The sequence below is a fragment of the Anser cygnoides genome, chromosome 2 (assembly GCF_040182565.1).
Source record: "Anser cygnoides isolate HZ-2024a breed goose chromosome 2, Taihu_goose_T2T_genome, whole genome shotgun sequence".
In the NCBI taxonomy this organism is placed as follows: domain Eukaryota; kingdom Metazoa; phylum Chordata; class Aves; order Anseriformes; family Anatidae; genus Anser; species Anser cygnoides.
Window position 1 is genome coordinate 22,171,974 of NC_089874.1, and position 13,816 is coordinate 22,185,789.

The window sequence follows — 13,816 nt, forward strand, 5'->3', positions numbered from 1 at the left end:
CAAACAGCTAGATAATCTGATTAGGCTTTTGGTTTATGGTGGTATTCATTGCTTACCATCAAGACCATTGAACTCCAAATGATTTATTTCTTTGTTCTGATATCTCCACATAAAGTAAGTGTAAATGTCAGTGTTTCTACCAACTACGTTGATTCTTTTATATGATCCATGATCATTAAGTTTGTTGCGTTTTTTTATACCTGTAGGCAACGATCTTTGGGTATTTCTGCCTGTGCAATGCAGGCTGGACAGGCCCTAATTGTACAGAAAACATTGATGAATGCTCTAGCAACCCATGCCAGAATGGGGGAAGCTGCACTGATGGGATCAACAGCTACACCTGTGAGTGCACCAGTGCCTGGACAGGACCACAGTGCCAGACTGCCCAGCAAGGTATGTCCGGGATATCCTCCTCTGGAGAAAAAAGCTAATGTTGGTGAACTACAGGTCCTGGTCCCTTGGAGTTAAAGTTTTCCACAATTTTTTCTTTATAACTGCTTTGTTTAGCAATAGGAGCGTAACACTGGAGTTGGAGGCCTAGTGGCCGTGGCTGGACTCCAGTTAACCTAAAATCAAATTGCTGTTCCTGAGAAGTGGTCTGGTAAGCTGGGTGAGAAAGAGGGTTTGATATAAGGGAAACAGATTTACAAGAGAAGATGGTAATTTTTTTCTTCTGTGCATACAATTTCATTTGTTGCAAAGCTCAGAGGTCCTGATATTTTTAGTTAACATGAAAAGCCAGAAAAGGTTTTCAAAACAGTAATGTAATGGAAGAAATGTTATCCATGAAACTAGGAACGTGGAGTTTACAGTGTTCCTACTTGTACGATTTCTTCTGAATATGTATTCTTCTTTTTTTTTTTTTTTTTTTTTTTTGAGGGGGGGGGATTATTTTGCCATTAATTTTGATTAAACAAAGTCAGGATAGCATTCCAGTGAGTGTCTCTGTGGCATCCATCTGTCAGATGGCTCCTGTGTATTGCAGATTGATGTGAAAAAAGCAGATTAACTTTTCATAGAATACAGAATGTGAACTTTCACTGAGCCACTGTGAAATCTGTTCTATATTAGAGCTACTTCAAGCTCTTTCTGCTTTCCTTATATGTCTAACCAGTAATTTTTTGTTATTAAGAATATAGATGTGGAAAAAATACTTAACCATTCAAAATGTGAAGAATAGAAAACCATTGACAAATTATAATGTATCAATCTTTCTCTTAGTTCTTAATCAAAGGAAAAATAATACATTCTGTGATATGATAATTATGAATCTCGTTGAGAAATTGTGAGATGTTTTAGATGGACACTTCAAAGAAAATTATATTCTTTTTACCATTCCCTCATACAAAATACTTCAGTTCGCTGATAATTGAGTATTTCTTTGCTGTCAGTTGAATGTTAATCTACAGCTGCTTCTTGCAATGCACAGCTGTATGTGCATTGTATTTTGGGTTCTTTATGGACATATTTTTCTGTAGCTGTTTGGGATTCCCAGTTCACAGCTCCCATTCACTTAATGGCTCAATGAGAGAACAGACCATGGTATATTATAAGAGGTGATATCAGAACCAGAAATCTGACCCAAAAGGATGTATAGGACAATGAAACATCTGAAGGATACATTCTGTGATGCACCACTACTGAGAAAGACAATTTTATATCATTTTTCATTTTTTGTATCATTTATCATTCAAAATGTCATTTCAGTGTCATTCAAATGTCATTTCAGTGCCAGTGGAAATTCTGAAGATTTCAGTCCAGAGTTAGTCTTCTGGAAACAAACTAGTTTACTGATAGTTTTCTGAGAGAGAATCAACAACTTTTGGCAGAATTCACATTTTCCTGCTGAAAGATCTTTACTCTTTTTCCTGGAACTACGTTTCTCTCAGGGAGTATTTTTTCCCATTTTTTGTGATGTCATTCCACTTTAGAGGAAATCCTGAAGTCTTTCAAAATAGTATCTTTCATCCTTGCTTTAAATGTTTAGGAAACCAAAGCTAAAAGTTTGGTTTTGTTTAAGTTTGCACTGTGATAGCACAAATTAATCCATTTACTTTTCCACTTCTGCAGCTTGTGGAGGATATCTCTCAGGCTCCAGGGGGACTTTCAGTTACCCGAACAACCCAAGCAACCAGCGGTACGATACCAGGGTCAGCTGCGCTTGGGTTATTCAGACTGATCCCAGCAAGGTAAAAAAAGAGTTCAGGTTAAAGAAACCTTCACTCTGCAGGACCCCTCAGTTCATCAGAGCAAATGTGACCATCTTCATGTCACACATTCCCAGTATTGTGACCTATATTAAGGGATCTATATTTTGGATATATTTTTGACTTTCCATGGGAATGAAATAAGTTGCTTTATAAACTAGTGGCTGCTAGTGTTTTATAAAGCATTATATGTATGTGACATATCCTCAACTTTAAGCCTTAGAGCCACTACTGCTTTCTTCAGCAGAACTACATTAAAGCACATAGGCAGGGAATCTGAACTTACATAAAGCTGTGTGTGTCACTATTTATCTCGAGTAGGTTCATAATACACTGATTTTATATGTGCAAAAGAAAGATCATTTCATTTTTTTTAACTCCCATGATAATATTTTCAATCATAGAAAGGATAAGAAATGTTAACTATCTGATGAGAAAGCTTCCATGGGAAACCTGGAGTAAAGTATTATATGCTCAATTTCAAGCTTTTCTAACTATATCACGTAGCAGACACAAGCAAATGATATCAATTATTAGTTTGTAGGAATAATGCTGTTTCCAGATAACTTCCTTGTCCAAATTCTTTCTGATCTTCTCTCCTTTCTTTTGATCCTTAAGATTCTGTAATATATTCTTCTATCCTGGAATTTTTCAGGAAATCACATAATGACTCCAAAGCGAATAGATTCTCATAACTGCATGAACAAATAAATCTTTCCTATGCAGAGTTACAGCATAAATTATTTTAGCAGATGCAAAAAAAGATATTTTTTGTTTTGCTACTTCCTGTTAGATTCTGCGTATTATTTTCCCGGTCTTCCAACTGAAGGCAAGTAATGACTGTAACTCTGAGTTCCTTCAAATCCATGATGGGGCTTCAGCATCAATGCACATGCTGGGAAAATACTGTGGTTCCACACCTCCCACAGAGCTTTTCAGTTCCCACAACTCCCTTTATTTTTGGTTGTACTCAAATCACGCCATTACAGATGGAGGTTTTACTGTTCAGTGGGAATCTCGAGATCCTGGTAAGTTTGATGAAATGTCAGGTAATTTAATGTGTTCATAGCTTTGGAGCAAAATGAATGATTTACTTACTTTAATTAGAAAACATTAAGAGCAATAGGACAATATTTTACTAGGGGATGAGGCTGAAATTTAGACACGTGTCATTTTAAGCTATTTAAACTCCAACTTTAGGCCTCTGTGTGAATAATTTTCTGCTAGTTTTTAAGGCTGCTTTTTGCCCCCTGTGAGGAATCCCCTATAGAACATACAATCCTGGAGATGGCATTCTTCTGATTAATTCTCTTTTCTCACAGAAGTTTCTAGTACATTGAGCAGGCAAGTTACCCTTTTTTTTCCACTGGCAATTTACACGAGGATCATGCTTTCCAAACATTCTAGGATCAAACTGTTTGAAATTTAATTTCAAATTATCTGTGATGTTTTTGGTATGATTTGCAGGCTGTTACTGCTTGAATTCTTGGTAACACCACTTGTGTGATTCTTCCAGGAGTCTTGGAAGTGCATTTCTAGAGATAAAGCCTAAATATATCTTGTGCAGCATCAAGCTCACTTCACTGTTCTGTGTAGAATCATCTAGAAACAAAACTGTGCACTGGATTGTGTCCTGAAAAGTCACAGAGAAAAAAAAAAAGTATAGAAAATTCTGGGGGAAACTGTTTCTTTATTTTAAGAAATATTTATTAAAATGTTCTTTTAATGTTTGGTTTTTTTTTTCCCTTTTAATTGATATTGTTAGATAGATAATTACTAACTGACAAATATGGATACTGAACAGTGAAAACAGATCTTTTGAAAGAAATAAAACCAGAGGTATAGAGTTAACCAAACTAGCTCTTCCTCAGGTATAAGACACAAGTTACCCCTACCATTACCCAGCTGTTATGGGGAGAGAGGAGTTCTTTTATGATAAGAACATAAAACAGCTTTCCCTGTAATTAACATTTAAAAAAATGAAAACAGTCTTATGCTAGGGTAAAACATGGAGATTCTATTTACAAAGAATAGAAATTCAGATTAATTTTGTAAATCCAATCAAAAACATAGTGCATTCTATTTTTAAAACAAATGCTTTTGACCATTTTCCTAAAGATACTTCCATTACAACCGTGAGAGAATATTTCTTTTACAAAGCAGATGAGGAAATACATATATATATATTTATAACTGAATTGTAAAATTAATTATAAAATGTAAAGAAAGAAGTAACTTGTTGGTTTATTTGTTTGTTGTTGTTTGTTTGTTTGTTTCTGAATGTATTCTGAATTCTAAAGTGCTACCTAATTTTGAAATTTTTGACAATTCAGCTTTTGTCCTGATATGCAGTGTTAATGACTGTGTTGTTCCACGTTTCTTTTCTGTTAGAATGCGGTGGTGAGCTGACAGGTACTTATGGCTCGATAACCTCTCCAGGATACCCTGGTAACTATCCTGTAAACAGAGACTGTTTCTGGACCATTTCAACCAGTCCTGGCCTCCTCATCACTTTTGCCTTTGGCACACTAAGCCTAGAACACCATGAAAACTGCAGTTATGACCATTTAGAGGTAAAGTTTATTTGTGGATTATGACATCATTTTATGGCAATGTTGTTGCAAAACAAGATATTTCAAAACTTTTTGTATGTACAGAAGTAGACTGTTTGAATATAAATCCTGGGTCGAAATGTTCATTTGTACAGCCATTGATGCACTCAGATTCAAAAAGAGGATGAAATCCCACTCCACTGAAGTCAGTGGAGGTCCTACAACTAGAGAGGATGGGATGCAAGGCCAAGCATCTGGTGGGAAGCTTTCACTTTCTTGAAATGTTTGGTCTCCAAACTGCTAGCAGAATGTCAAGCCGTAGAGGTTCAGCTTAAGTAAAACTATCACGGGAAGGTATCTAAGACTAATAGATTCCTTTTATAGTACAGTCCATGACCTGGTGGGTGAGCATAGGACTTTCTCTCAAGTGCAAAGTAATGGTTACAGAATTCACCAATGCCCACTCATGAAAATAAGATGGTTTGGAGCAGCATATACTCCGTAACTGGGCACTGCATGGGATGATTTGAGGAAAACGCTTCAACATTAGATCTCCTGATACTTTCTTACCCTTTCACAACCCCTTTGATGACTCTCCTAGAAGCACCCTCACAGCTATGCTGGTTGGTCTATTTCTTACTTCCTGTGTGTCTGGAGGAAACTTCCTATGAGCTTCCACCATCCACACTATCTCCTGGGCCCCTTTATGTAACTTTAAGAGTGTTTGTACTGTCCAGAGCTGGCACACATCTGATACTCCTAAACAATGATTTATCATTCTGTCTAGATTCGAGATGGTCTTCTTCCACAAGACCCTGTTGTTGGTAAATACTGTAGCACCGGATCTCCACCCCCACTCCAAACCACTGGTCCATATGCCTGGATTCACTTTCACTCTGATGACTCAGTTACTGATAAAGGTTTCCACATTGTCTATACAACATCGCTTGGTAAGTAATTTTCATCTTTAAAGTTTAGCCTGTGACATTCCCAGGATATAACCAACACGACATGAATGGATGTAATTAACATTTACTATTTAATAATACAGAAAACCTCTTAGATTTGCAGTCATTGCTCAGAGCCACCCTAAACTGGAAGAGTTCTTATAGTTGTGAATATCTCAACCAACATTTTGTTTTTCTTAATATAGCAGATCCAAGCTGTGGAGGAAACTACACTGATAGTGAAGGGGTCATCACGTCCCCTTTCTGGCCTAACCCTTTTATCAACAACCAACAATGTATCTACATTATCAGACAACCAGAAGATGAAAAAATATACCTCAACTTCACCCATATGGAGCTGGAGAGTCACAGCGATTGCTCATTGAATTATATTGAGGTGACTTTTCTTAAACAGTTAATATGAAAGGTTAATTACGTGTGTACAAAGAAAGGCAGCGTAATTTCTGTCCCAAGTGCCACTACAGAGATGGGTGTTAATCAAAGGACTAAGCATACCAATTTATTAGGGTCCAAAAGTCACAGGGGCTAAAAGAGCAGGACTATACATTTAGAATGAAGATAAGAGAACAAGAAAATCTTTCTGCATACTACTAATACTAATTCTTAACCAGCTATACATGATTAAGATGGAATTTGGACCATAGGCAAATGCATGCCAAATACAAGAGAAATAGAAATAATGCCACAGCTTCTATGAGGCATTTTCCAGTGCCTCGTGGTGTTATGCTGAAAATTTGGTTTTGGTGCAAAAACAAAGCATGCGATTAAAATATTGCCAGAGCCCATCCGACCACCCCAGCCAGGTGTAGGGCAGTGGGGGGCAACCCTGGGTGATGGGCACCCCACTGGGGGAAAGGAGCAAGCCAAGGTTGGGCTGGGACGTTGTGCTGGGCTTATGGTTGGGTCTGGCTCAGTGGGGCCCATGGCCGGGAGCTGGAGCCTGGCTCTGCTGCAGCCATGATGGGGCAGGGGCTGACAGCACTGGGAGCTGACATGGGGCTCTGGGTCCTAGGCAGAGTGGGGGAGTGCCCAGGAAAGGCTGGTCAGGGCCTGGTGGTGCCTTTGGGGTCTGACAAGCTCTGGTGGGATTTTAATCACCAGCTTGTGCCCTGTGTCCTGCCACCCCATCCCCGTGCTCCTCTGTGCCACATCCCAGCTCACCATATCTCAAGGCATCATAAATACCTCATCCTACATGGAATGGCTGCTCATTAGTGCTGTCTGTACAAAACTGCAGTTGTACCTCAGGGAGATTAACAAACATAAAACCAATTCGGCACCAACCCCTGGTTGATTTAGCCCTCACGGCTAAACCAGGCGCAGGGAAGCTGGTGGCTGCTGGGGAGGCTCTGGGGGGAGCAGCCCTGGCCCAAGGCCTGGCAGAACTAAGGCTGAGCTTACAGATGGCTACAACAGGAGCAGCATGGCGCTGTGGGGCCGCACGGTTACGTGGCTTTGTGCTTAAGCTCTTTCTGACCAAGAGCGGCATAGGCCCCTGTGAGCTCCCTTTAGTTAATCTGTTTTTAAAAGATTTGTTATTGTGCTAACATCATTCCTGTCCCTCCTCCTCTAACCCAGAGACTTTGGTTGGAATGAAGTGTAATTAATTTCTGAAATGAGAGGGGAAGTGTGTTTAATGAAAACAGACAGCTTTTGTTTGTTTGGCCTGGTACTCCTCTTGCCTAATTGCTGGCAGAACAGCGGCTAAATTCACAGCAGCCAGAGAAACAAAACCATTTCTGTTGAATGCAATCAGTTAGTATTAATTCAGCAAGGCATTTACCTTGTTGTTTGCTGATCTGTCACAAGCAGTTCAGTTTTCCTGTATTTCTGTCTATCTCAACACCTCTTCTCCTTCCCTCTCCCTTAGTCTGCTCAGCCCAGAGCAGAGAAACACAGCCAGCATTTTCTGACGCAGGAAATGTGGTTACGAGTAAAGTACCATCTTCCTTTTTCAAGGCCTGATTTTCCACATATACTTTTCTAAAATATTGTCTCATTGGGTTTTATGATGAAGTTCAAGTAGGGAGATAGGTTTTGGATGTTTAAGTTGCTTTAAAATCACTCTCTGATGATTGTTTTGTCACATTGAAAAATTGCAGATTATTCCTACCCCTGGTGATATCAGGAAATCTGCAGTTTCTACTGCAGCCAGACAGAGCTCACAAACACTCGCTCAGGGAAGGATGTTTATTCTTCTGCTAAGGAAGGAGCAGCCTGGAACCAGGGGTCTGCAGTAAGAAACTAGACGCAATAAAACTTATTTAAGAAAGGCTGTGACATAGTGCTGCAGAGGTAAGGTGTTAGGCAAGCCAGCTCCTTCTCCTTGCCATCCTTCTAACTGGCAATATGAGACATTATTCACATAGTTTAGAGAACCTGTTATTTTTATCACTACTCACTGGACTTTATAAACCAAAAATGTAAGTAGAAACAGGTCAAGAAAAAATGTGAACTCATGTGAACTGTAGTTCTGGAAACTTTCACTTCTGTATAAAGATCTTGTAAAAATTCCAACACAAATTCTGATCTTAGTTACTCCCCTGTAAATCCAGAACGACTCTGTCACCTGGAACTTAGGTCCCAGGGAAATTTAAAATATCTGTTAGAGAGTCAGAAAGCTGTCTAACCAGTGGAGATGGCCAAAGCTGAGCAAGCTCTGGATGCGCCTATTCTTTCTTATGCACAGTCTGTGGGTTCAGGTCCTGAAGTTTGGAAGTGCAAATATCTCTTTTCCTGCACGTCCCCTTAATAATCGTGATTTGTAATCAACTTCTGGGATAGTGCACAAGGTACATTTTTCCTTTGATCAGAAAATTGATTAAGGTTAGTGCAGTAGCAGTGTAAAAGGTAGAACCTTAAAATGTTTCCCCGATATAGTTTCCCTGTCATTTTCTTGCGTTGGACCCTTCAGACAAAATATGGAAAGACATCAGTATACCTTTTTACTGCTTGTGGGTCTCAGAGTTGCACCTTTTGTTCTTGAGCTGCCTGGCTGTGTTGATGTACAGGTGTGATGTGATGTGATTTTTCTGAAGAAGTGCTGTTGAAAGGTCATTATAAACTTCATGGCCAGAGCAAGGAAATGACAAAGCCTCTTCTTTTTCCACAGCAGGGTTTTAGTGCTGGCAAAATTTTCATAGTTGTCACTGGTGAGCACCTGACCTGCCTCTTTAATACTAAAGATGTCATTTTTGGAAGCACATGCTCAAATCGTGCTAAAGCTGTGATTCATAGAGAAAATCTGTTTCATCCCAGTGTCCTGTGACAGTAGCGTGTGTGTGTGTGTGCCTTCTGTGTCAATCATCCAATCCTTCATTTGAGTTCCCATAAGTCACTTGTGCCAATTACTGTGGTGGCCCTTTACCCCTCTTATGAATAAGTATAATAGTTGCTCCTTTCGTTATTTAGCAGTTCTTGTGAGATTATAGTGCTATCCAGGTGTCAAATCCCAAGACTTTTATGATCTGACATAATTCTTTTTTTCTTGTTGATGATTAGGTTCGAGATGGTGACAGTGAGATGTCTTCTTTAATTACCAAATTCTGTCATAGTACACTTACGTCTCCAATCACTTCTACCAGCAACAGTCTCTGGATCAAGTTCAAGTCTGATGCTTCTGTGCAGCGAGCTAGCTTCAGGGCCATTTATCAAGTTGGTAAGAAGAACTGATGACTTGCACAGTGAACTGATCTGTAATTTGGTCACTTTCAGTCATTCCTGTGCTATATTATCCATATAATGGGTACCAGACAAACTTCAAAAGAAAGGGGAAAAAGTCATTTTATTTATTTATATCTACTTTTAGAAATGCACAGATGATGTATGTCCTAGGTCCGTGGTAGGCAGTTCTACCATATTTGGAAATACATTCCCCATTTTTTCTCTTAACAATAAGTCACTTAGCACTAACATTCCAAAGATGATATAGCTATAATTCTGCCTAAATCTTTGTATTTTTGTTATTTCTTTTAGTTCTTAATCACAAACACATCTGTCTAAGCATGTGAAAGAAACAAGTCAAATCCATAAGTTTTCATGGACAGAGTTAAACTGGTCTTTTGTATATACACATTTATGCTATAGTCACAGCCATACTTTCTTTTAAACACATTCTTAATCCTACCTGGATGACCCACAGTAGACACTGTGAGAACATAGGCTTTAAGGGCTGGTTTTCTTGTAAAGCCATAGTGATATTTGATAGACATGATTATACATTCCTTGAAACCATTCATCACAACTACTGATTCCTGGTGTCTGTTGGCAGCCTGTGGAGGTTTCCTGTCTGGAGCAGGCAGTATCCATTCACCGTATTACCCCAGGGTATCATCTCACCCAAAGACCTGTGAGTGGATTATCTCCCAGCCAGCTGGCAAAGTGGTGATTCTTAACTTTATCGACTTTGACATTCGAAATACAAGCACTTGTGACTCAGACTACGTTGAGGTAAAGAATAATACACACGTACTATGAATAACCTTAAGAAATTCTTCTCTGTGTGTTCCTTCTCATACTCATCTCCACCAAAGCAGAACTACTTGATTTACTAAGGATGTCTTTTATAGTATTCTTATGAATTCATTTATGCTTACAACTTTAATACTGTAGAACTTTGTATGGAATATATTGAATATACTGTTCTTCAGGTCAGAGATGGCAACAACACAGACTCTCCTCTTTTGGAGAAATACTGTGGTACAACTGTACCATCCAGAGTGCAATCCACACGGAACAATCTCTACATTAAATTCAGAGCTTTCTCTCTTACCAACCTTGGCTTCAGAGCTGAGTACTGGCCATTAGATACAAGTAAGTTTTTTTTTGTTTTGTTTTGTGTATAGAGCGTTGGGATAGTCCAGATTTTCCTGTATGCTGAAAACATAGCTTTACAAAGTTATAATGGGAGATAAATTCTGAATGTGTCACTGTGTAGTATTCATGAGGCAAAAAAGACCATGACATTTCAGAAAGAAAAGTAACCAATTTTATAGGTGCCTCAGTGTTGAATTAATTTGTCATTTAACTTGATGTTCTAAATCTTTACAGTATGTGGAGAGTCTCTCACTGGACCAGAAGGAACCATTACAAGTCCTGGTCATCCAGATGTCTACCCCCATGGTATTAACTGTACCTGGACTATCAACATTCAACCTGGCTACCTTATCCGTCTGACGTTCACTTCATTTAATTTGGCATTTGATTATAATTGCAGAAATGATTATCTTGAAATATATGACAACAGCACTATGCAAAAATTGGGAAGGTGAATATGTCCATTAGCATACAGAACTTAATTACTGTAGAACGTACACTGCTCTGTAGATCTCTCTATCCAATTTGCTAGCTTAAATTTTGTGTATACATTAACTGCTCTGCTTTGCTGAAACATTAACAGCAATCCCCCTCCCTCACATAGTAAAGGCAGCTTCCTTTCTTTGACCAGGGAATGAGAACCACATTTAATAAATGCTATACTGAGAGAAACTGACTTAGGTCAAGAAGACAGCTTTTTTAAGGAGAGGATTCAATTGATGCCTTTGTCCAGCTCCATTAACATTCTGATTCATGGGAAATGAGTTCAAAAGCTTTAATATATCTGTATCCAGGAAAAGACACTTGCAGAAATGAAAGAAAGATAACTTAAAAGATTGTGCATTTGGATGTCAGCAAAAACTATACCACTAAATGGAAGTCATTGTTTTATAGGATTTTATTTTCATTTTCTTCTGATATGCAATGGTATATTACAGAAGAAAAGGTTGGCAAATCCTGCCCGTCCCCCTCCCCTGCCCGCTTCAACAGGTGGAATATATACAGGATTTTCTTGCCAACCTAGAATTCAAGAACATCTGAACTACATGAACATGGTACTGAGCAGCACCTATGGACTGTAAAGTTGCTGGGTGACATGGCAGTATTTTGAAAAATAAGGAGCAAATGACTGTCGTAATAGAATGGAGAGTGTTTTGCAACCTTACTCTTTTGCTAACTACTCTGACTCCTACAAAAGAATAGAATATGTTGTAGACACAGCATGGACTAATTTCGGTAAGATTTGACAACTTGACAAACAGTTTTTCCTCTGACTTTGCCACACAACTTAGCTTTGTATCATTATGCGTGTATCGTACTATTTAGCCCCATGATACAGGGTATATAGTTGGGATCTCTATCATTCAGTGGAGACATTTGTGTACATGCAACTCTTCAAACTTTTTGTGAAAGATGAATCCTCTTCCAGTAATACAGATGCTTCATAAAACACTGCCTCTCAATTTGGGTCTTCTTTTTGCTGCAGGTACTGTGGAAGATCAATTCCACCATCACTCACCAGTGGTGGCAACATGATGACGTTGTACTTTGTGACCGATCACAGTATTTCATCTGAAGGCTTCTCAGCTCATTATATCTCCATGGATGCATCAAAAGGTAATATGTCAGTATGTTCATTATGCAAATTAAATGTTTTCAGTTATCACTGTAAATAACCACTATAAGAAACAGAAATATTATTTTCTGTTTTAACAGAAGCCTGCCTGGTGCCTCTTCTACCCCGTCTTATTTATAGCTACTTGACTTACAAGCTTTTCCTCTCTGGGAAATATGGCCAAATCAGAAAGGAATTTCTATAAGCAACACTGCAGTTTTCCTTAGAAAGACAGTAAATGAAGACATGGCCGAACTGCATGAATTATTTAGGAAAAGTGTTTCTTGAATTTGCTTTGTCCATTCTGAGCTGAATATATGTGATATAGGAAACTTAGCAATCATGGACAACTCACTTGAATGGGAGACTACCTGAACATCTCAGGTGCCATAAAAAATTAGTTTAGTCCCTATTTAGGTACAGTGTTGATGTTGGGTATGGAAAAGTCACATAGTATGAAATTTGGTACAGCAGCAAAATAACCTGAAAGCACAAGCTGTTTTTCTTTCCTTTCCTTTCCTTTCCTTTCCTTTCCTTTCCTTTCCTTTCCTTTCCTTTCCTTTCCTTTCCTTTCCTTCCTTTCCTTTCCTTTCCTTTCCTTTCCTTTCCTTTCCTTTCCTTTCCTTTCCTTTCCTTTCCTTTCCTTTCCTTTCCTTTCCTTTCCTTTCCTTTCCTTTCCTTTCCTTCCTTTCCTTTCCTTTCCTTTCCTTTCCTTTCCTTTCCTTTCCTTTCTTTCCTTTCCTTTCCTTTCCTTTCCTTTCCTTTCCTTTCCTTTCCTTTCCTTTCCTTTCCTTTCCTTTCCTTTCCTTTCCTTTCCTTTCCTTTCCTTTCCTTTCCTTTCCTTTCCTTTCCTTTCCTTTCCTTTCCTTTCCTTTCCTTTCCTTTCCTTTCCTTTCCTTTCCTTTCCTTTCCTTTCCTTTCCTTTCCTTTCCTTTCCTTTCCTTTCCTTTCCTTTCCTTTCCTTTCCTTTCCTTTCCTTTCCTTTCCTTTCCTTTCCTTTCCTTTCCTTTCCTTTCCTTTCCTTTCCTTTCCTTTCCTTTCCTTTCCTTTCCTTTCCTTTCCTTTCCTTTCCTTTCCTTTCCTTTCCTTTCCTTTCCTTTCCTTTCCTTTCCTTTCCTTTCCTTTCCTTTCCTTTCCTTTCCTTTCCTTTCCTTTCCTTTCCTTTCCTTTCCTTTCCTTTCCTTTCCTTTCCTTTCCTTTCCTTTCCTTTCCTTTCCTTTCCTTTCCTTTCCTTTCCTTTCCTTTCCTTTCCTTTCCTTTCCTTTCCTTTCCTTTCCTTTCCTTTCCTTTCCTTTCCTTTCCATTCCATTCCATTCCATTCCATTCCATTCCATTCCATTCCATTCCATTCCATTCCATTCCATTCCATTAAGACAGAGTACAACTTCTCAGTCTCCAACAGGCTCCCGTTATACCTTAAATCTATTTTTTAAGTATCTGCTTTTATGGGGCAAAGATGTACATATGAGGGGAAAAGACTGTTGAAGAGAAGAATGGCTGCTCATTCTCTTAGTTCTCTAAAGCAGAGAAAAACAGAGAAATTACTCAGAAGTGTAATTGATTTGAAGGTTTTCCAGAGTGGGCACATCTGTGTTTTCAAACTGTGCTGAACCCACCAAACCTGTTCCAGTGTTTGCATGTCTCTCCAGCACTGAGAGC

General features: G+C 38.8%; 1 protein-coding gene across 4 annotated transcripts in view; it reads left to right on the forward strand.

Moving 5' to 3' along the window:
- Window positions 1-13,816, forward strand: part of CUBN (cubilin) — a 144,964-nt gene that overhangs the window by 14,524 nt on the left and 116,624 nt on the right. For all 4 annotated transcript variants that reach the window (XM_048061817.2, XM_048061818.2, XM_048061819.2 and 1 more), the window contains 11 exons: window positions 207-393; window positions 2,071-2,189; window positions 3,001-3,235; window positions 4,599-4,780; window positions 5,547-5,709; window positions 5,913-6,103; window positions 9,229-9,385; window positions 9,998-10,176; window positions 10,377-10,539; window positions 10,777-10,993; window positions 12,029-12,159. In XM_048061817.2, coding sequence (XP_047917774.2) covers window positions 207-393; window positions 2,071-2,189; window positions 3,001-3,235; window positions 4,599-4,780; window positions 5,547-5,709; window positions 5,913-6,103; window positions 9,229-9,385; window positions 9,998-10,176; window positions 10,377-10,539; window positions 10,777-10,993; window positions 12,029-12,159 — 1,924 coding nt within the window. The remainder of the gene's footprint in view (window positions 1-206; window positions 394-2,070; window positions 2,190-3,000; window positions 3,236-4,598; window positions 4,781-5,546; window positions 5,710-5,912; window positions 6,104-9,228; window positions 9,386-9,997; window positions 10,177-10,376; window positions 10,540-10,776; window positions 10,994-12,028; window positions 12,160-13,816) is intronic.